This window comes from Nymphalis io, chromosome 17, assembly GCF_905147045.1.
Source record: "Nymphalis io chromosome 17, ilAglIoxx1.1, whole genome shotgun sequence".
NCBI classification, from domain to species: domain Eukaryota; kingdom Metazoa; phylum Arthropoda; class Insecta; order Lepidoptera; family Nymphalidae; genus Nymphalis; species Nymphalis io.
The window spans coordinates 10,518,906-10,542,300 of NC_065904.1; the positions used below are offsets into that span (position 1 = coordinate 10,518,906).

The 23,395-nt window shown below is 32.7% G+C and overlaps 3 protein-coding genes across 3 annotated transcripts; 1 reads left to right on the forward strand and 2 right to left on the reverse strand.

The window, feature by feature from the left end:
* Window positions 1–1,196: 1,196 nt before the first annotated feature.
* On the reverse strand, window positions 1,197–3,563 carry LOC126775178 (transcription factor JunD). The gene has a single exon (XM_050496986.1). The coding sequence runs from the start codon at window positions 3,453–3,455 to the stop codon at window positions 2,733–2,735; it is 723 nt and encodes a 240-aa protein (XP_050352943.1). The 5' UTR covers window positions 3,456–3,563; the 3' UTR covers window positions 1,197–2,732.
* A 2,192-nt stretch (window positions 3,564–5,755) lies between these two features.
* On the reverse strand, window positions 5,756–13,021 carry LOC126775159 (peptidylprolyl isomerase domain and WD repeat-containing protein 1). Its single transcript, XM_050496949.1, has 11 exons — window positions 12,752–13,021; window positions 12,411–12,571; window positions 12,109–12,247; window positions 11,610–11,697; window positions 11,114–11,438; window positions 9,886–10,004; window positions 9,189–9,381; window positions 8,490–8,724; window positions 7,529–7,717; window positions 6,697–6,848; window positions 5,756–5,954 (listed from the first exon to the last, which is right to left on the reverse strand). Exons 1-11 carry the CDS (start codon window positions 12,882–12,884, stop codon window positions 5,811–5,813), a joined length of 1,878 nt encoding a protein of 625 aa, XP_050352906.1. The 5' UTR covers window positions 12,885–13,021; the 3' UTR covers window positions 5,756–5,810.
* Window positions 13,022–14,172: 1,151 nt separating this feature from the next.
* Window positions 14,173–20,394, forward strand: LOC126775181 (CCHC-type zinc finger nucleic acid binding protein). The gene is made up of 3 exons (XM_050496989.1): window positions 14,173–14,371; window positions 18,201–18,381; window positions 19,360–20,394. Exons 2-3 carry the CDS (start codon window positions 18,203–18,205, stop codon window positions 19,613–19,615), a joined length of 435 nt encoding a protein of 144 aa, XP_050352946.1. The 5' UTR covers window positions 14,173–14,371; window positions 18,201–18,202; the 3' UTR covers window positions 19,616–20,394.
* Window positions 20,395–23,395: the final 3,001 nt, after the last annotated feature.

A 23,395-nucleotide genomic window follows, 5' to 3' on the forward strand; every position in this document is an offset into this window, starting at 1 on the left:
AAGATTAATAGTTATGTTATTTGTACGCACGTGTAAATTATTTAGACTAATCGCTACTGCTAGTGAACAAAGTCGTATGTCAAAATTGTTTAATTTACAAAATAGTACAAAATTATTATTTCCTTATTTTATAGTATTGTATTAATATTTTTTCTCTTTGCAGTTTCCGTAGTAACTAATTGTGTTAATTTTAAGACATCCATTTTTGCGTAACATTTTATAATAAAATTGAAACTGTGACATACGAAGGGCAACAGTACGTACGTACAGTAGTATATGGTCGTATACAGTGTGTACCGATTTTTCATCCCTGTAAACTATTAATTTTTTAAGCGTAAGCATATCGTGCTAGGCAACCAAACCACTGTTAATCTGCCGGCCGAAATATTCTGCCAAGATTCAACGCAATTTCGACACAAAATAAGAATTAGTTTTTTGTCACTTTTTTAAATATTAATTACTTTAAACTTAAAAGTGTGTGTGTGTCGTTTAGCGTATGAATAATTTTGACACTTACCATAATAAATTTTAAATGAAAATGTAAAAGACCTAAAAACCGCAGAAAACTTTGATTTTTCACATTTTTCGTTAACACATATTAATCCACAAAATAACTTTATGAACAACCTTGACACGGTTTATTTTATTTAGATAATATGTAATATTCATTTGTTTTTGCATAAGAAATAAAGGTCTTACCATTTTCTATATGTTACATTTATTATCTGTGGCAACCTTGCACTACAATACATTAAAATGTAACATACGATTTTTAGGCTGTAAGTTCTCATAATACGAAATCAAGACTACCTGACAATGTTTTATTTATTATGTAGATATATTACGTATGTTGACGTAACATTTGTCACAGGTTATGACGTTTTGTTATCAATTGAATCATTTGTTATCTGTTTTATTGTCTACTTGTTTCGCAAATGTTATTATTGTTATAATAAAGAATAACTATTTATCATTTTCATATCATTGCATTTTGGCGGTATTTCTATTAAAGGTAACATTTCTCAAGATCAAAAATTTACCAGTATAGGCATCTAATTTTGTATCACTTGATAGTTGACATAACTGAACACCTACTGAGGTAGGTACTGAGAATTAAATTCAAATGTTTATGGAGTATAAATGTAGATTGTAGGTATTAAATTACATTTTTCTCGGGGGCAAAATAAAAAAATATATTTAATGGTATAATAATATTCATAATTTATTTTCTCTTCATTCGGTTTTATCATACAATACGTACTCAGTATAAAACAATATTTCTTTGTTAAATTCATAAAAATATATTATTTTAGTATAAACTGTTTTTATCTTTATAAACTTACATATTATTTGTTAACATTCTGAAGAATCATTTTGTATAAAAATAATACAAAAAGGTTCCCTTGCCGTTTTACCAGCCCTCATAGGTACATACTTTTGCTCTCTATCTATATTTTATACAAACCCAACGGCAAGTTCCCCATATAGTCTATAACAATTCAACTTGTTAATTGATATAATATTACTTACAAATAACCTATAAGAATGGTACAGAACTTTTCACTGTAGCACATTTAATGGTAACAAAAACAATAAAAACATAAGTAAAGGCTTCAGTTTACAAAGCGTAGGCACTCGAGATTGCTACTTGAACCTAATAATTAAACATTCTCACTAATAAATACATCGCACATTCAAGCTCGCGGTAAACATTTTCCGCTTACAAAATACGTTACCATTCTTCCATCACAATTTTTAATCGGACGGCCTCACGTTACAAGACCTTTAAAGAGCACCGGGTCAGTTCCGAGACGTTTACAAAACTGAGAAACATACCTCTCGCATTCGCTACAACTAGAACAAGGCACACTGTCTCGCACGCTATCAGTCTTTCACACAAGCTATGTGTAATCATCGAGCATAACAAATCCGTCAGGCATCGAGGCGCCTTTATAATAATGAAAAAAGTTAACCTTGTGCAACAAAACGTGATTCGGAACGTCCGATTGCCGAACACATGGCCGCCATTCCGCGAGGGCGGCGCAGGCGGAATTTTAATTAACAGAACATCCGCTCTTGAGTCGTGACTTGTGATGCGACGTTGCCAGTTCAACTAATAATTACATCCCTTTCGCACTAAAACCACTAATTATATTTAGGCCCTATCAATATCCAACTGTAACTTTCCTCCATTTATAAAATTATGCATATCGCTCGTACGCAATTACATAAATTATTTTGTAATTCTTTTTAACCACTCATATATACGAATGAACAACGCAAAACCAAATATTGCAAGTCGAGTACGGCAACATCGCTGGAACGGGAAATTTATCGTAAAGCTGGCAACGTCGCTTCAGCCTCGGTCAGTCTGCAGTCGAATGACGTTGCACGATTATCCTTTCTAGTTTCTACACTATTCTAAATGAGAACGCAATACTGATACAAGGAAAATCATAACTGCGACTTACAATGTTAGCTAATCTTGGGACTCGCTCTAAGTACATTCTTCCCAAAGGGTAAACTGAACATTTCACTCGACCCGAAGTTCTGCTATCACTTGCGACATCTCAACAAACTTAACACAGCATCCTCATTATAGCTTCACCTTACACACTAAAGATAACTATATATTACACGGTAAAATTAAGATCACAAATCGCTTTGTATGCTGCGTCCGAGCGGGCGCGACTAGCATGGAATGTGGGGGAGCGGCGGTAGCGGCAGCGCGATCAGAAGTGCGTGTCGATGTGGCAGCCACCGTTCGCATGCTCCAGCACCTGCTGCTTCAGCCGCGAGACGTGGTCTTTTAGCTTTACTACCATTTGCGCCAGGTCCGCGTTCTCGCCCTTAAGCAACTTCACTTTCTCCTCCAACTTTGAAATGCGTTCCAATTTACGTCGCCGGCATTTGGAAGCCGCTACTCGATTCCTCTGTCGTTTTCGTTCTAGTTTTATCCTTTCTTGTGTATCCATGTCGATAGGCGACAGGGGAGGCGAGCTGGAGGCGCTTGGGACGGTTTGTGGCTCGTCTTTCACGACAGGAGTAGGATACCGGTCGAGCGGCCGGTCGAGGTCGGCATACACTCTCCTTCCGAGCGGCGCCGGTTCGCTGTGGTGCAGCTTGTCCAGCGCCTCGACGAATGGTCTCGCGTACATCTCTTGCTCTTCCGTAGGCATCGCGGGGGGGAACATCACCTGTCCGCCCGGTGTTGGTGTAGCCGTTGTGATCATACCGTTCTGCATTATAAGCTTTTCTAACTCTGGCGACCCCAGCTTGAGCAGCTGCAGGTCGGGTGAGGAGAGTACGGGTGCACCTCCGCGAGCCCTCTTCCCGCCTCTCCCGAAATCCAAATCCAATGTCAACGATCGCTTTAAATTATCCACAGGGCCACTCAGGGGATACTGTTCGTCATAAAATGTGGGCTCCATCCCGTGGCCGGATTGCCGAACCATGTGTTAGCACCGAACTCCTCGGTATCACTGAACTCACTTAACGAAGAAAACTTTCTCATACAACAACGTACATCCACTACCGTCGACAGTCCACTTGTTTCTAAACATTGTTAAGAAACAACTACTGCTTTTATGCTATGACTCAGATAAGCTATTTTTAGGTGTAGCGTGATCAACTCAAACGTTCATTGGACGAATATGACGTGATATTTCGCGTTACTCGCTTACTATTGGACAATGTGATTGTAACGAAGCGCGAGGCCACAGCGGGCTGTTTACGACTTCGTGCTATTACCGAGAATCGAGTGTCCTATGTCCATTATACTAACGATAACGCAAATTAATGATTCCCGTAACATTAAAAGGATTTTTACATTATTTCATTAGTGCAATATAATACAAATGATCTTTGATATTACTTAAGCTCCTTACTTTTACTTAGAGAACTAAACCTAAATATACTGTGTGTCGTAAAAAATAGTTTGATATCAAATTCGGAATAAAATAACAATATCTATCTTATACATAATATTATGCTTTTATCAAGAATTTAAACTTTTTTAACAAAAGCTAAACTTTTGCTCAACAATGAAAAATATCCGATTTATTATTAACTTACACAATTAATGAAATGATTTTTTTTTGTTTTGTCCGCAGAAATAAAAAAAAATAATGGAAACAGTTTTAAGGGGCGAAGCGGAGGCGGGGTAACCGCGCCTAAACAGCGCCACAAGAAAATATATGCTTGAAGTGCGCGGCCGGGGGGTTACGGCTTTTATGTAAGAGCAAGGGAGATAACAATATAAAGCGCATTCATTCGGCTACAGATAAAGTTTGAAGGAAAATAATTATTATCCCCAATATTTCTCTTTATACAATTTAGTGGAATATTATACTTTGAATTAATTTCGAAGAAACCTTAATATAATTATAAAGTTTTAAAAGTAAGAAAACAACAAATTATTGACTCAAAAAACGTTTATCTAGCCTCTATATCGCTTTAGTATATAAACATGATAAGAGCGCTTTATCATTTTTTACTTAATAAATAATTGTTGAATAATCTCATAACGTAACTTAATTATTTAAATATTTTTAATCACGAGACTGAAACAGATTTTAAATAGCTGTGAATATATCAATTTGATCAAGAAAATTGTACAGTAGTGACATCTCCTTCGAATTTCGAGAACTTATATCCCTACTTACCGCCAGAGGTCCCATTTGTTAACAATAAAGCAGTTTTTTATGTCACAGATTTAATAAACTTAACTTATATATATATCTTCTTCTTATTAGTAGCAATATTATGTAGTCGTATAATTTTATTTAATATTCTTGTAGTAATTCTAAGTTTAGTAAAGATTTAAAATAATCAAAATATCAATAAAATTAGTATTGCTACTATCATATAGATGGCGGTTACAACACTTTTAACGTTTAAAAGTTAAAATTCCAAATAACTTGTCTGTATCGAATATATTGTTATTTGTATTTCAATGTACACTACGTATTTATTTTTTCACAATATAATTTGGATGGATCGCATCTGTTCAATTGCTATTTGATTTCATCGAAAACAAAAATTTTCAAATCATGCAGAATCTGTTAGGGTGGTTGCGTTGTCACCGAAGAATAAGTAAAGATAAATAAATTAATATACCATAGATTTACATATACCGTGCAATTTGCTGATAGCTCAGCTGTGTTATGTACTACAATTACAAACAATTATAATAATATTTATTTATTTATAATACAATACTATTCCACTTAACTAATTATGGATAATTAATAATTAGTTAAGTGGAATGGTAACTTTATTTTACTTCCAATGCTCCAATAATATAAAATTAACATGCGTGTACAAATGAGCGAATTGCAAAAATATATAATTTTTAGATGACCGATTATGTTAATTTACCATGTCCATGTAGAATAACAAATTATCAAGTATTTTTTATTATCAAGTATTTTTCAAAAAACTCATTAATTCCATAGCACTTCGCAAAAATATACCCGCGTGGAGATTTCATTAAGTTTCAGGGAGTATTACATGGGCGAAGGTTTGAAATCCTCCCATTAATAGAATTAGTCTTTTCATTGGAAATTGAAGGATCAAGATTCATCAAAGACAAGAATACAATAAAAACAAATAAAAGAAAAACTAATTTAACAAAAAAAAAACAAAAATATAACAAAGCGATATTGTAGAAATACATTCATTTTCTTAAAGTAATTGTATCCAGAATAATTCGGAACAAACAGGATGAGAGTATAGGACGAAATAATAGGCAGTATTGTATAAAATATTTATTACTTATCATTTACATCACATTAGAAAAATATTTATAGTTATTTGACAGTGACGGAGATGACTCTTATGTCGTCGTACGGTTTGTCTGTCTTGGGGTTGGTTTTAGCGCTACCAATGTTTTGAACTACCTCCATGCCACGTACCACTCGACCGAACACTGTGTGCTTATTATCCAGCCATGGCTAAAAGAAAAAAATGAGAACATTAAAAAAAAATTTCTAAGTTAATTTTTCGTTTCCTTTACGGATAATAGAAGTGTCTACGAGGTGTAATTCAAAAAATAAATAGTAGTATTAAGATGACGGATACTAGTGGTTCATTGTAAGAATGTAAATCTAAATTATTGGACACTTTTACTATCCGTAAGCAAAACGAACCGTCTTTTGAATAAAGTTACCAGGTTTTAATCTATACAACTAGATATAATTCAAGTGTATGTCTGTGATTCAAAATAACTGCCTCTTTTTAATTTAAAAACGGTTATTTGCGTGTTAACAAAGCCAATTTTTATTTTTTTTATTTTAGTTAAGTGCTGTTACATTATAATTTAATTTTTTTGTATCATGTATAATTAATATAGGCATTATATGCTTTTATATGGCAGATTTTGTAAATTCCACGCTGGCGAAGCCGTTTGCTAGTCTATTATATGTTGTGACTAATATGATACAATTTACATATTAATAATTTTCAAATTGAATACATTTATTGTAATATAAATGTATCGGTTTATTAATGTAATATTAAGATATTATAGACAAAACTGTTATGTTAGATGTGAAAAAAAAAGAATTAAATTAAAAGTTTTACAGTTATATTGCATTTGTACTCAAAAAACATTATTAAAATAATCAAGTAGAATATACTTGTATGATAATTTTTCACTGCAAGTTTATTTTACAAACGATGTATTGAAAATCTTACAGTGGGTGCGAGAGTGATGAAGAATTGACTGCCGTTAGTGTTGGGTCCGGCGTTGGCCATGCTGACGGTGTAGGGCCGGTCGTGCTTGAGCTGAGGCCGGAACTCGTCCGCGAACTCGCCACCCCATATACTCTCCCCACCCGTGCCCGTGCCTTGAACGAAAAGTAGACATAAATTTAATAAAATACACAACTTCAGATTTTAACTTATATATATTTTGACAAGCCGGTTGGCGTTGTTAGTAGATTCTTGTCTTTTCACGCCGTAGGTTGTGAGTTCGATTCCCACCCAGGACAGACATTTTTGTGCATGAACATGTCTGTTTGTCCTGAGTCTAGGTGTAATTATCTATATAAGTATGCATTTAAAAAAGAAAAGCAGTATTTGTAGTATAACAGTTGTCTGATTTCCATAGCACAAGCTTTGTACAAGCTTAATTTGGGATCAGATGGCCGTGTGTGAAAAATGTCCCAAGAAATTATTATTATTATTTATCACAACAATTTGTAATATATATAACTACTAATAATACTTATGTTTTTTTTAATTATGTAAGAATCATATTTAGAATATTTATTTCTTGTATAGTCTTATCACTGTTTTTACGATAAATAAATTATTATTAACATTTCAGGTTTACTTAGCGGTAGGGCTTTATGGCAGCCCTTCTGGGTAGTTAAGTTCCCAAGGTTGATGGCACATTGGCGAAGTAAGGAATGATTAATATTTCTTACAGCGTTAATATCTATAGGCAGTGGTGACCACTTACGATCAAGTGGTCATTTGGGCCGTCCGTCTGTCCGTCGGAAACTAGTTACTTTATATAGCTCACCTGTGGGATCTCCCGTCTGTACCATGAAGCCTTTGATGACTCGATGAAATATGTGACCATTGAAGTAACCATTGCGCGCGTGACCGCAAAAGTTCTCGACTGTCCGAGGAACGTCTTTACCGAAGAGGCGTATGTGGACATCTCCCAGTGACGTGTGGAGGATCGCCTGCTCGTATAGGCGCTGAACACCTGATAATATCATGGAAAATAACGTATGTCATTTTAATACTGACGAACCGGTTGGCGTGGTCGGTGGATGCTTGCCTTTCACGCCGAAGGTTGTGGGTTCGATTCCCACCCGGGACAGATATTTGTGTGCATGAACATGTCTGTTTGTCCTGAGTCTGGGTTTAATTATCTATATAAGTATGTATTTACAAAAGAAAAATAGTATATGTAGTATATCAGTTGTCTGGTTTCCATAGCACAAGCTTTGTACAATCAGATGGCCGTGTGTGAAAAATGTCGCAGGATAAAAAAAAATACACAAACAAAATAATTACAGTAAACTAACTATATATAATATATATTATATATATATATATATTATATATATATATATATAATATATATATATATATATATATATATATATATAAATATATATCTAACTAGTAAGTTCTGACTGTTGAAAATCTATGAATATTAAGGATGTATCATCATGTGTAGGTGATAAATTTAAAATAGAATTGTTCCACAAATTATGAATTTCCAGTTAGGCGCTTTGAAATAACTATAAGACATACATATTCCTTAGAAATTAATTGTATTTTTCTATACCTTTTTCAATGTACGATGTTTTCAGTATTATCAACAATGTCATACAACTTCACCGCCCTGTATAATTTTTTTTTTTTAATAATATAATTGAATATGGCTACGACCGCAGGGCATGGCTAGTATAATACAAATTTGCTGTCAATATATAGAAGCTTTTCGATTCAACTTTTATTAAACTCACCTTGCCCTTCAGTAGCAGATATGATGTCTTCTTTCGACGGCTTCTCGTTGAAAATGTCTCTGTCCGCATCGGGGCTCTTGACGTCGTCGGGACTCCGCCTCGAGAACATGTAGAACCGATTCTTCTTGTAAGCCGTACAAAACAAGGTCGGGTCAGTTTTAACGTTTAGCAGAGCGGGGTTCTCGGAACCTTCCATTTCGAGAGTAGTAGCCACTTTAGACTGGTTCGTCCGACCCTGGAATAACGAATTATGGTAATTTTAAGGAAAATACTCTATCGATTAAGCCGATATGGCCCAGTGGTTAAAACGCGTGAATCTTAACCGATAATCATGGGTTAAAACCCGGGCAAGCACCACTCAATTTTCATGTGCTTAATTTGTGTTTATAATTCATCTCGTGCTTTACGGTAAAGGAAAACATCGTGAGGAAACCTGCATGTGTCTAATTTTACTGTCACTGTCAAATTCTGCCACATATGTATTCCTCCAACCCGCATTGGAGCAGCGTGGTGGAATAAGCTCAGCCTCAAAAGGGAGAGGAGAAGGTTTAGCCTCGCCTTAGCCCAGCAGTGGGACATTAACAGGCAGTTACTGTACTGTACTCTATCAATGTGAATCTATTTAGTTATTATTTCCCGACTATAATATGTGTAGAACGTATATCAAATGTATATAGAGTGAGTATGAGAGTGCGGCACCTGGAAGAGCGCGAGGCGCAGCGGGCGCAGGTTCTCGGGGCGGCCGAGCGTGGCCACGCAGCGGTTGGTGGCCAGGTTGGCGACGCGCACGCCCAGCATGGTGGCGTAGGCCACGAAGTGCCCGCTGGCGTCGAACACCACGTTGGCCAGCGACGCCGCCTCCGACTTCTCCAGCTCGCGCTCCGTCGCCATTCTGATCGACCGTTAATCAAATAAGTTACTAACTATTAATTTTTTTTTATAATATAGAATAGGAAGGCGGACGAGCATATGGGCCACCTGATGGTAAGTGGTCACCAACGCTCTTAGACATTGGCATTGTGAGAAATGTCAACCATCGCTTACATAGCCAGTGCGCCACCAACCTTGAGAACTAAGCTTTTATGTCCCTTGTGCCTGTAATTACACTGGCTCTTTCACCCTTCAAACTGGAACACAACAATAACAAATATCTGATGAGTGGGTGATACCTACCCAGACGAGCTTGCACAAAGTCCTACTACCAGTGTATACAAACTATTAATCTATTGGCAAACACTGAGTTTGATCGGTCTTTGAAGAAAAATGCCTCGTCTCCTAATACAGAGAGGTCTGCGACACTACTGTACTATAACCCTATATTAACCATTAATTAATTTTCATTTGACGTGCAGTCTATTGACGCAATTTACAATATATATATGTGATATAACTGAACCTCCTGCCGAACTCCATATTCGGAAGCTGTTGTGTCTGATGCTGCAGTTCCTGGAAGCGCTGCAATGTCTCGTCAATAACCTTGTGTAGTTTCCCCGTCAGGAAATGAAACACGCGGACCTGTAATTATAATAAAGAAATGTATGTATATATATATATATATATATATAACTATATAACTCTATATATAGTATATAGTGGACATGGCCATTTGTATGTGTGCGGGTTTATTATTCATAGTAATATAATAAAGCCGAAAAGTTTGTTTGTGTTTTCTTTGAGCGAGCTAACCTCTGGAATTACCAATCGAATTTGAAAAGTTATTTCAATAGACCAATGTTTGAAGAAGGTTACTAAACATGACGCTACGGCCCACGGCGGTGCAGAAACTTTTAACGCAGGTAAAACCGCAATTTTTTTTTACCATTTTATGATGGATTTTATTATAAAGAAACAAAAAATATATAAAACGTATGACATCCAGATAACAATATAATACAAGCACAAATGATTATCTAAGTTAATATTTACTACAACAATTTACTAACAAACCAAATGAAAGTAAGCTGCTATAATGTCAAGTCAGCCATTTTTGTTTAGGGTAAATTTAATTTGGTTAGGTTAGACTGACAATAAAATTGTTTTGTGAGTCCAACAACCATCGCTGACGTTGCTTGGCACAATGAATGTATTATTTTGATTTCTATTCGTGTCAATATTTTGTCTTGTAAAAAAATAATATGATTACTATACAAATAAATTTTATACATATAAGACTGTTATACTGCTGTGCTAAGCCAGAGAATGGTATCTTAAGAAAGTGATGGTGTGGTTTAGTTAATAAGAATTGGATTTTTTAATTACGCACCGGATAGATCAAATAAAATAACCCAAAAACATTAGACCATTGAGGTAAAACACTAAAAAGAATATTAGTATCTCACTTTTATGTTATAAAAACAATCGAAAAGGCAGTCTAAAAACCTAACCTCAAGCAAAATTACTAACCTCAGCATAACAAAGGTAAATAAAAAAAAACTATTTATAAGCCGAGTTAAAAAAAATAAACCGAAAGACTGAAGTGCCATTAGCACAATAGTTTACAGGCCGGCTAGTAGTGTAAAAATCGCAGGTTTGATCTTGACCCCATGGGCTTTCCATGATGATTACCGTCCCTATTCCCACCTCCCCTTGGGCTTATGAGGGCATTATAATATTGTAATACTAACCTTTCTATCTAAACTAATTGATGCCATTTTTTTCCCATCCGGTGAGAAATCAAGTGATGTTGGGTAAGTTTTGTTCTTAACAAAGTCAAACAGATCTGTATCCAATTTAGAAGTAAATTTTACATTTCTTGGAAACTCAAATTCATGCTTGGGTCCCGTCCAGTACTCTACAATACCAGCTTTGTCAACAGACACAGCCACTTCAAATACTGGATTGTATTTTATTGTGGCAACTTCACTCTGATGAGACTCAAATGTGTGCAGTGGTGACCCAGAGACTTGCTGCCCATCAAATACATGTATTTTTTTACTATTCTTTTCAGACCTGTAAATTATTACAAAATTAAACTGTATTAAGTATGCTACAATTCTATATACAAGATATAAATATCAAAAATTTCTTTACATAATTTGGGGTCTTAAAACCATAATTATTATTATAAATATACATGTACTAATTACAGTATTATATATTATAATTAAAGATAAATCTTACACGGCCAATGCTGAAATAGGATCACCAGCAGAATGGACCCACTCTGCACAGTATGGTTCAAACTCTATTGATATCATGTTTATCATATCTGAAAAAATAATTGGAACAAACATTAGGATTTAATTGTCAATAATTTGACTAACATAAACAACATTCTTAACCTAAGATACAATTACAGAAATGGTTTAGGTAAATACATGCCTTTGTAAAATATATTTTAAATAAGTAGTATATTATCGATTGTGATAATTCATCTCGTGCTTTACAGTGAAGGAAAACATCGTGAGGAAACCTGCATGTGTCTAATTTCATTGAAATTCTGCCACATGTGTATTCTACCAACCCGCATTGGAGCAGCGTGGTGGAATAAGCTCCAAACCTTCTCCTCAAAAAGAGGAGAGGAGGCCTTTAGCCCAGCAGTGGGACATTCACAGGCTGTTACGGTACGGTATATTATATTCAAACAAATATATTTCATTATTTTTTTATTTGCTCTTACCAAAATTGACAACATCAAAAACTTTAATAGTTTTCTCATTAGATGCAGTGCAGAGCAATGTGCCTGTGCTGTTGGCTGCAAGATGGCTTATTGGTGCCAAGTGGCAGCGAAAATGCTTGACAAACTCTATCCCTTCTTCCTGAAACAATTTTAACATAAAAAAATATATTGAATTTAAATAAAGGATATCAATGACTCAACAAACAGAAAAGTTACATAGATCTATGTAGGATACAATTAATAATTAAAAAACAAAGCAATTATTTCATACTTTTTGTATGACTAATTGTGTGGAATCAAACCTGTTTTTTCCAAAATTTTAAATGTCCATCCTGGCTGGCAGTGATAACAAAGTCTGTTTTAGTTACCACAATATGTGTAACAACATCTCTATGCATATAACTCCTTTCATATGTCTCTGAAGAGGGCAAGTTCTCTAGGTAAAGAGACTCAAATTCCAAAACTAAAATATAATAAAAATTTACTGTAAAATTTGAGTGAAAATTAAAGCACAAATTCATACATATATACGTGTGATATTTATAAGATGTTATTAATTAAATAGTCTTTATATTCTTCTGAAATGAATTGTTGGCCGTTATTTCAATTTATTTATTTTTTGTTATAATAAATCCTTGCTTACCTTTACGTTTTTTTGCTTTTGGCTTTGCCGCCTCGGAAGGCATAGGACCAATCCATTCTTCACCATCATCAACTTCTCCAGCGTTTGTTGGTTCTGGACTATTAGGTCTTTTTTCTCCTTTTTCATCTGACATTATAGTACACAGATTGGCATTTATCTACGAAGAAAATAATATATATTCTTTTTACAATTTGTTCAAACGAGTCATTTATTTCATAAAATTATATTACAACAAATGTGATTAGTAGTTCATACAAAAATGAAGCATAATAATATTTTGTGATTTTTATTGACATTTGACAGTAAACGTCAAAGTTAGAAAACATTAGGCTTAAACTTGATACCTAGTTATTATATAGATGCCTTCTCTTTGCTTGAAAGTGAAACTAAAATATAATATTTATAAGGACAAATGAGTAATAAGAAGGCTTTAGATCAGTGTAGTAGCGAGCCAATTAAGCTCAATTTAATAAAAACACAATAATGGTAATTCATTTAAAGCAGTGGTACTCAACAAGCGGCCCGGCGGGCTTTTTGGTTTGCCCACTTGATGTTACTTTATTTTCAACGATTTTAAATTTCAAAGGTATTTATTAACACCTAAATAATTTGAATTAGGCAACTGCTCGTGGCAACGGTCACTGCAAAGTGTAAATGTCATGAAAAAGATGTTAAAATATACGCGATAAATCCGTTCATAGTTGTTTTATTCTATTTGTAACAATCCCGAAACCTAAGAAATAATTAGATACCTAAATATTTTTGTTTGCGGCCAGTGACACCATGACTAACACGTGTTTGTGGTGTTTTAAAGAAAAGGTTGAAATCGCTCATTTAAAGTATCATAATATTAAAGTGTAAATGAAATCAATATATTGAAATGTTTTATTATTTACTATAATGTTACAAAGACTTAAAATAACACTTTATTGAAAATTTAGGATTAAGAATATTAAATGTAAATTATATATCAAATAAATATTTTGCATAACATTTTTGTTCAATTCGTTAGGTAAGATGCACATGTAATTTATTAAAATAACTCATTCTAATTCCAAACAAAAAAGTATTGATATTGGTTAAGAAGGTTTTTTTAAATACATATCTGAAATAATAATTGCCGAGATTAAAACAGTTTCTAATTTTTATATTAATTCAGATACAGTCGTTTTCAATAAAAACTTATCAAATCACTCAACGAATACTTTAGAGTAGTTATAGTTAAAACTATTTTGCAGGATAGAAGGCCGATGAGTGCCCATGTCCCCATTTTATCTCTATGAAGATAAATCATTAAGTACAAAGTACATGATGTATTTATTACATAAATAGTATACATAAAAAATGAATTTTATAACATAACATTGTCGCTTCGTGTATAATTTTCTTACTTTTCATATTTTTTTATGATGGCAATATTAATAACAATGCATGAAGATTTTTTTTATTATTGTGTCTATGCTTAAAATGTCTTTTACGAATTCGTAGTGATGGTGGCTGGCTTCCTTGCAAACATAGCGTCATAAATTACGTCTAATTTGTAATACTTTAAAACTTTTCGATCAGTTAACGATCTCTACAATAGTGAAATAAGTGCTTAAGAAGTTTCACAACAAACAGGTAAGTGTTAAGTGAATCATCTTAATGTAAAACCCGCGCTACCGGTACACCTCTACACGTGGTTTGAGTTTAATACCGCGTACTTACTTTCAGTATGTGTTTTCACACTTTTAGTATAAAATACATTTCCGATGGATAGTTCCAACAAATTTTTGTGCGATTTCATTTGTTTTTAAGTCAACGGAGGGTTAGGTTGTTAAATGAACGTGGTTGCATTGACAGCACTACAGCAGCTAGCTTCATCGATACAGAAAGCTGTTTAGAAATTGAGGTAATTTACGATCGGAAATTACATTTTCTCCATGTTCTAACATTGATAAGGCATCCAGATTTTAATTTAATGTGTTTATTCTTATCTACATGATGTTAGTAGTGAGAATATAAGCAGTGCCATGTAATCAACTTTTCTTTTTTTTTTTTACACATGACGCATCTAAGTTTCATAAACGTTCTGTGGGAAAGTATCAGTAATTATCTTATAATGTTAACTTGTCTGTATGTTTGAGTTATTTTTCAGACATTTACTCGTTTTTCATAAGATGACCTCAAATATGTGTACCTCAAATAACCTTGTCAAATAACATTCAAACAAAAGATAATGATTGTACTAATTGATTACATCAAGCATATTATATGATTCAAATGTGTATAAAATATTGTTAAACTTTGCATTTTTAATACTTTATAATATTTCTCATTATAATATTATATATTGAAATGCATCTTACTTTGTCATAACATCTATAAAAAAAAAATATTATAAATTATATATAACTTCAACGTTTTTATAAAATCTATGTAGAATCTGGTACAAAACAATATATTTTAACAATATACCATTACAATAACAGCTCCTTAAGTAACCTATAAACTCTGAAGCAAGCTATTGTTAATTTATCTCATTTTCAACTCTATGAATTAATTATAGAACAAGAATATTTTATTTTGTGTGGTTTATAAAAATAAGAAAAACATTACAAAGTAAAAATGTTATTAACAATGATAAAAAAATCAAAATTTAATTTATTGCTATAAGATCAAGATACATAGTGGTGAAATGATGCTATCATAATAAAACCCGTGAATGGAAATATACATCCAAACATTTTCTTAAAACTTTTACTATCTATGAAGAAGAAATCCTTTATTTATAATGCAAATAACAACCTTTTATATAAAACTTTTATAAGATCATTAATTCCAAGTCACTTGTAAATATGTTTGCATGGCATGGAGATAATTATGTAGCAATTCAGATGCATGCATGATGATCAAATAATTAACATGTGATCTAACTTTCCAATTATAATAAGGATTTTTTGTCTCAACATTATTAATTAAATCAGTTTTTTTACATGTAATAAAAGTCGGATGGGTAATTGGGCCACCTGTTGATAAATGGTCATCATCGCCCATCATCATTGTAGGAAATTTTAACCATTTCATACATTGTCAATGCACCACTATCTTTGGTAACTAAGATTGAATGTCCGTTATGCCTGTAGTTACAGTGCCTTACCCACCCTTCAAACCCGAACACAACAATACTAAGTATTGCTATTTGGTGTTAGAATATGTTATGAGTAGGAAATACCGCCCCAGACAATCTTGCACAAAGCCCCGCTAATTGACATTAATGACAAACAACATTTTGAATACACAACTCATTAGCCAAATGGCATTTGTAATTAATTAATTTTTGTTTAAGTATGACTGGTTTTATTGTAATATACTTGTTACATAAGAATAATTTATATTAAGGACTTGATATATAAGAAACAAAGTTAAAAAAAAAAGCTTTGGCGTAAATCATAAATACATTAAAAAGTGGCAAGAATGCTTGCATTGTTTCCTTGTTGTAAAGTAATTCTTGAAAAATTCTCGAAAAAAAAAAAAAAAAATTTCTTGTTCTTTGAGCTTAAAATAAATGCGTCTCTTGATTTATATCAGTGGAGGCAATAAGATGAGGTGTAATATGGTTTTAATAGTTTTGCTACAGAAAATAATAAATGTATATACTAGTTAACAATTAAAACATAATATTATAATGAATTTTTTATTCATTTAATAATAAAATGGATCAATTTTAAACTACTTTAATTAGTTTTTATTTTTTTAATCAAAGCGTGCTTTCTTTGTATTCAAACCTAAACTTTCAAAATGTCCCACTGACACAGATAATAAATACAGCAATGCATTTTAGAAAGCTGATAAAGAAATTGTAACAACCAACTAGATACAACATAATTTAAAACCATTTTGATTTTACATTTTACATTGTTTTCTTTGACATTTATTATATTTTGTATTAGTGTATTACTTTGTGTTAATAATTTTTTATCATTGGAAAACAACTTATGTAAGATTATTATAATTTTATATTATTGATTTCATTTGTGGAATATTATCACATAACAGTGGCCTTGAAAATTACTACAGTTATGACTTTTTTAAAAGCATATATATGTTTTAAAGAAAAAGACATCGATTCCAAGATAATTTTTATCATTTTGTAGATAAAAATCTAGTAATTGGTACTGTTTCTTAGAACCCAACTTGTATTGTTATTGACTCTTATTATCTGATTATATTAAAAATCGTTAAACAATTCAATTGATATGGAATATTTCAAATACAGTACATATTGTGAAAATATAACCAAAAAAATCTTTGTATTGAACTCGACAATCATATGAAATAGCAGCATCATTCTTTTTAGCTTTCCTAGTCATCACCATGAATCATAGATATAAATTCAAATACAAAGTTGCATGTTACTATGTATTGCAATGAATAGGAATCAAGACCATATCACATGCAGTTTAAAATTAATTTTATCAAAATAGATGCTCTATAGCTTTAAATTATTAAGTTTAATTGTGACGTTAAATCATAGTTAGTAGCTCACGTATTCATCTATATCAATGAACCACATAATTTACTGTATTATCACATTTTCTATACTTAATTATAGTTTTGTATCTGTAAAGTCAAAGGATTTTCATTTACAATTATACTTTTTTATTTTTTTTCTATAAATCATAATTAAAGTATTTCATTGAAGTTTCTGTATTTAGTTGTTAAATATTCAATTTAACAATTAAATTAATTATCTATATTTTTTCTAATTTTAAATTATAAAATCAAAATACTTTATTCATCAATGATAATCAATGATACACTTGCTTATTGATAGTCAAACTAGAAACTAACATTTCGAAAAAGAAACACCCAGCCCTTAGAAGAACCGGCGAATGGTTCGTTTACAAAAAAGAAAGAAAGATAAATAGCCATGCAGCGATCGTCTCAATATAAATAAGTAAAATGCATTTGAATTTTATTTACATTAAACAACTTGACACGTTTTGATTGGTCGCAATCAGAATGCCGTATAATTTGCCGTGATCTTGTCGTGTGCGCAGTTTATCAGCCGGGGTCGACTACGTCACTGAATGAGAGTGCAAATAGCAATGTTTAGCCTTGTTGCTCTTATGGGCGTGGTTGTAAGAAAGAAAGGGATGCCTCTAGAGGACAATGACCGAATGAGTAGCTTCCAGTTACCAACCGTGACCTTAGAACGTTGTGAATGACGTTTATTCGTTTTACTAATTTAAATTATTTTTTATAAATAAACTTTTTCTATTTTATACTTTATAGTTTGTCCATGAGATTATGATTATTTAAAATATTAGTTAATGGAAGCCACTGTATTGGTTCCGAGTATACATTGTATGATTGGAATATTTCTAAAACCATTTAAATTGATTTGAGTTGTGTAATGGACATGTATTATGAGTACATTTTATTGAGTAAATATTGTTTATTGCAGCAATGAGTTCAAGCGTGTGCTATAAGTGCAACAGGACGGGCCACTTCGCCCGCGAATGCACGCAGGGCGGTGTCGGCGCCCGCGACTCAGGGTTCAACCGCCAGCGCGAGAAGTGCTTCAAGTGCAACCGCACGGGGCACTTTGCGCGTGACTGCAAGGAAGAAGCCGACCGTTGCTACAGGTGATCATTGTTTTATCGACGACATCTTGATTTGTTGTTTAAAGATGCTGACGGCCGAAATTAATAGTATATCTAGAAGCCGTGATTTTATTTGATACTAGATATAAATGTTTTATTCTTCTTTAATGTACATCATATTAACAAAAGTAAACTGTCGCACCATTACTAAACTACACAATACATGTTATCAATTCTTTTTCATTTTGTCACAAAGCATTCCTTTTATGTCATAAGATATTGGTAATCAAAATTTTATCTTATCGTTATTTTAAATTTAAATTAAAAAACCATATTTATTGTTATACAAATATACTACATGTTTTATTTAAAAAATATATATATAAATAATGTATCAAAAAAAATATATAAAAATGTCCAACATCCGAAAACATGTCCACGTTTTACTAATTTATCAGGATACAAATTTTTATCTTGATTAGATTGATTTCGACCGGAAGCGATAACATACATATAAAGGAACGTTTGTATAAAATTATCAGCTAAAGTGAAAAAAATACATGCCATATATGTTTAAATATGTTTTTTTTTAAATGTTCTAAAATTGCAGAACCATTTGCATATTTCGTCTTAGTTATTACTTTCATTTACGTTAATACCAATTGAATAAACAGAAATAAATAAAGGCCTACTATGCAAACACTTGATTAAAAAACCACCTACGTATTGTACGAATCTAACACGCAACCTTGACCTCGACCGTGTAATCAATCACGTGGCCTTTAAACGACAGAGGCCTTACGTGTGTGTGTCACCTACATTATACATATGAATCACGAATTAGTAGTTACACTGCCCCCTCTAATACCTAATATTTCGATTTTTTTTTAATTGTAAGCAATTCTAAACTATCGCCAAAATAGAAAATGTTAAGAACTTGAAAACTTGTACATTGTTTCCACATTGTTATCATTTACTAGTAACATATTTTAAAGGAAATCTTTGTAACGTGTGTTATAGATGTAACGGTACGGGGCACATAGCGCGCGAGTGCGCGCAGAGTCCCGACGAGCCTTCGTGCTACACCTGCAACAAGACTGGGCACATCGCACGAAATTGCCCGGAGGGCGGGCGTGACAACTCCAACCAAACGTGCTACAACTGCAACAAGGCCGGCCACATCTCACGCAACTGTCCCGATGGCACTAAAACGTGCTACGTGTGCGGGAAACCCGGCCACATCTCGCGCGACTGCGACGAGTCCGAACGGAACTAACACACGCCTCGCCCCTAACACACATTATATAAATAAACTATGTATATTATGATGCCACGCACGGACTATAAGCAAAGGACGCGATATGCGACATTAGATCGTAAGACCACAGATTGTATGAAATTAATGCAACGGAATTATAAGACAGTGTAGATGCAGCGACGGTATTCTCGTGAGAGACTGAGGAGTATGATTTTTAAAATGTTGACTTGTATATAGGTCTCCCGCCGCGCGGGCAGCGCTCGCCGATAGGTTAATGTTTGTTCTTGCACGTGAACGAGTTGTGTTTTTAAATCATTTAATAATCGTGATTGAACTATTGATGAGGTAGCGTTACAGTTTTTAGCATTACAGAGTATATATTTAATATATTTTGTACAGATTTATTTGTCAAAAGATAAATTGGATGCTGGCGTATGATGACTTTTCAATGAAGAGAGTTGGAGGCCCCGGTGCACCTGAACCCCTACCGGACTCTTGTTCGTCTTGTTATCGATTAGTAACAGTAGATGTCGCTCTTACCGATCGTTCTGCGGTCCGACGAGTCTTAAACTATATCCTGACACTATTGTGATAATTTGATTTTTATTTTCTATCAATTCCTTTGTTTATGAGGTCCTGCTGTCTTGTGGAGAATTCAGTGTTTAATTAGAATTTCATCAACCAGTATATTTTTTATTTTGTTATCCCTGAAAATGTGCCTATGTACACTTTAATGTAAAAATATCAGCTTGCAGTGGGAGATAATAAACATCTTGCCTTATTTTTATCAAAGTTTCCATATTGCCCTTTTTTATCTTTATTTTTAATAACCTATATACACCTTGATTGAATCTCCCAAGAATACTAAATAAAGCAGACTTTAGAATCCAACAATCGTAATATTCGACGAAACAAGAGGGCTAAAACCTTTCCTTAATCACACCTGGAAAAAAGTTGCCAGGTGACTTGATGCACTGACTTTTAATAGATTGAAAAAAAACATTGAATTAATTTAGTATACAAATAACACGAGTATAATAAAAAATATGCTTCGCATCTGGCAACCTTATCACAATCTGAACACTTATATAAACCGTACGTTTTTTTACAAATTTATTTACACTTTTATACTAATTTAAAAATAATTCTTAACTAAGTACACTAATTGCTGATCCTTGCTAAAAAGTGGAGATTTATGAAGATTCATTCGTGCTAAAACGACAACAAACATAGAATCTAAACATGTACACTCGTGTAGATTATTACACCTGTTTTTATTATCCACCTGCTTATACCAAAATGTGTGTACATGTATACATTGTAAATACTTTTAGAAACTCGGTCAAATCCAGAATGAATAACAACAGACTTAATGATTATATTAATAACTGAATGTTTTTTTGATTCCTTGCTGGCTGAACAACGCAGTGAGTAGGTATATTTTTTAAAACCAAAAACAAATAAAAATTGTAATTCGAAAACAAATTAACCGCCAAAATAAATACCTATATCCTAGGTAAGCCAATCACAAGAGGAATAGAGACAAATAAACAACTGACATCAAATTGACGCGATATTATTCGCTATGGATTCTCGAGAAAATGGTTTTTAATACTCGCGAAGTTGTAATCGGAACTTTGGAAGTTAAATTGGATATAACAAGTTAAGTGGCAGTATAAATAAAGGCAATTTAATCAAGGACTGTTTAAAGTTCATTAATATAGCAGAACTATTAGGAAATCGCATGGAATATGTGAATTTAAGGTTTGTATATCTTTACTCATTGGAATAGGGTATAAGTGTAGGTGTCTATAATTTTGGCTTCGTCAATATTTTTAGCTTATTTAAAAAAATCTTAAGTAGTAGTAACAAGGTGTCAATTAAGTGGTACAAAGTCTCGAAGAAAAGAATACCTAAGGCCTAATTTTTATATTTTTCAAATCTGCTAAAAAGTAATTTAGTAACAATCGTAAAATGTTAAGCGGCGCTTTGATGATATTAGTCGTGGTGGCTGAAAAGTGAGTTTCGCTTATAAATGTAATTAAGCTTGACAGTTAAAATGTTAACAGTCATATCGAAACGAACTTAAAATAAGCAAAAATTTATTAAAAAGATGTACTTAAGAATAGAATTTCAATTTCTCAACAAATAAAATCTCATAACCGCAAACAACTGGAAGAGTGCTGGGAAGGACCTGAAAATAATAGTATTATGACTTAGATACATTATTCAGCAATTTTATTACATTCAGTTAAAGTAGGTATTTCATATCCTTTGAAAAGCTACCTTTTATGGATAGTTTATTCACAATAAAGAAAAAAGGGAACGCATTAGAAATTCGCATCACGAATTTGGGGTTGTTAAGGGTCGTTTTTATAGGGGTTGCTTGCCCCTTTCAAACGACACCCTGCGGAGACGCAAAGTTTTTTTTTACATGAGTTTGTAGCTACGTGCAACGGCACATCCTTTTGCGTTTAAATGTGCATTTTTAAAGTTCTAGAACATGATTTCCTATTTTGTTTTATATTTCAACTTCAAACTCATAAAAACTGCGCGTCTCCTCAGGGTGAGGGGCGTGTCGATCAAAAGGGACAATCAGCCTTTATAAAAAACAATCCTTATCATTCACAATTTCGAGATGCGAATTTGTAATGCCAACCCCAAGATTAATGATAACATTCATATTGTAAAATGAATATACATTATCAGTTTTTTTATATATAATAAAAAAAATTGTCACAGTGAATCTAGCTAGGAAATAACTTGTATACTATTTCAATTTATAAAAACATAATATAATAATATATTTACAAATAACATTTAATACTAAAATTAAATAACCTTTTTAAGAGGGTGATGCGATTGAATTATTTATCTTTTTGTGAATATGTACAAGAGAGTTCGTGGATAAATCATTATAGCTATGATGATAAAAATTGCTAGAATTGTATTTTTTTTAGTGTGAGGAAGCAATTAAAAGTATAAATTGAATTCTCTATGCCGAGTGCTATCAATATCTTAATCATTCATTTCTAAGTTCGCATAAAGTGTAATAATACAACATTATGATAAGTCTTTGGAAAGTCCACATGTGACTCTTAATTAAAGGAGAAAGAATTGATAACAAAATCCCATTATACATACCAACTACATAAGAAACTCTTAGTACGTTTAATATAATTATTTTTGTTACCAAACTAAAACTATGGACACATACATATATATGGTTAACATTTATATATTCATTTTTTTATATTGAAAACAACTATTAATAACAAAAAAAAACTCGAAATTAATATTAATTTGTTCTCGATGTTTTTATTAGTTTCGTAGGCTTTAAAGAATTAAAATACGCGGTTAATCAAACTCAAACTGAGATCAATATTAAAATCAATAATAAGTTTCCAAAGTCCACTTTATGTAGGAGCACGCTCACATATCTTGTATGAGCAAACTAAAATATGTAACTGTTAAATCAATAAGGATGTCTCTAAACGACGTAAAACCGTCTGCGCATGAAAATGATGAAAATGTGCATAAATGTGAGTTAGCGTTTTTTATATATTTACATTTAATTTATATTTATGGAGAGTAGATAGTAGAGAGGTAATGAGCACTATCTTATATGGGGTAACAGTTAAAAAAAAGCCTTTCAGAAAGGCGCTATGATATGATAGTAAAAAAGTGTTACAGTACAGTATACAAAACTACAACTATTTACGTAGTCCAAATTAATTTTGTAAGCATAACCTAAAATAACTCCCGTGAGAAAACGTGGAGTGATTTACTTTTTGTGAA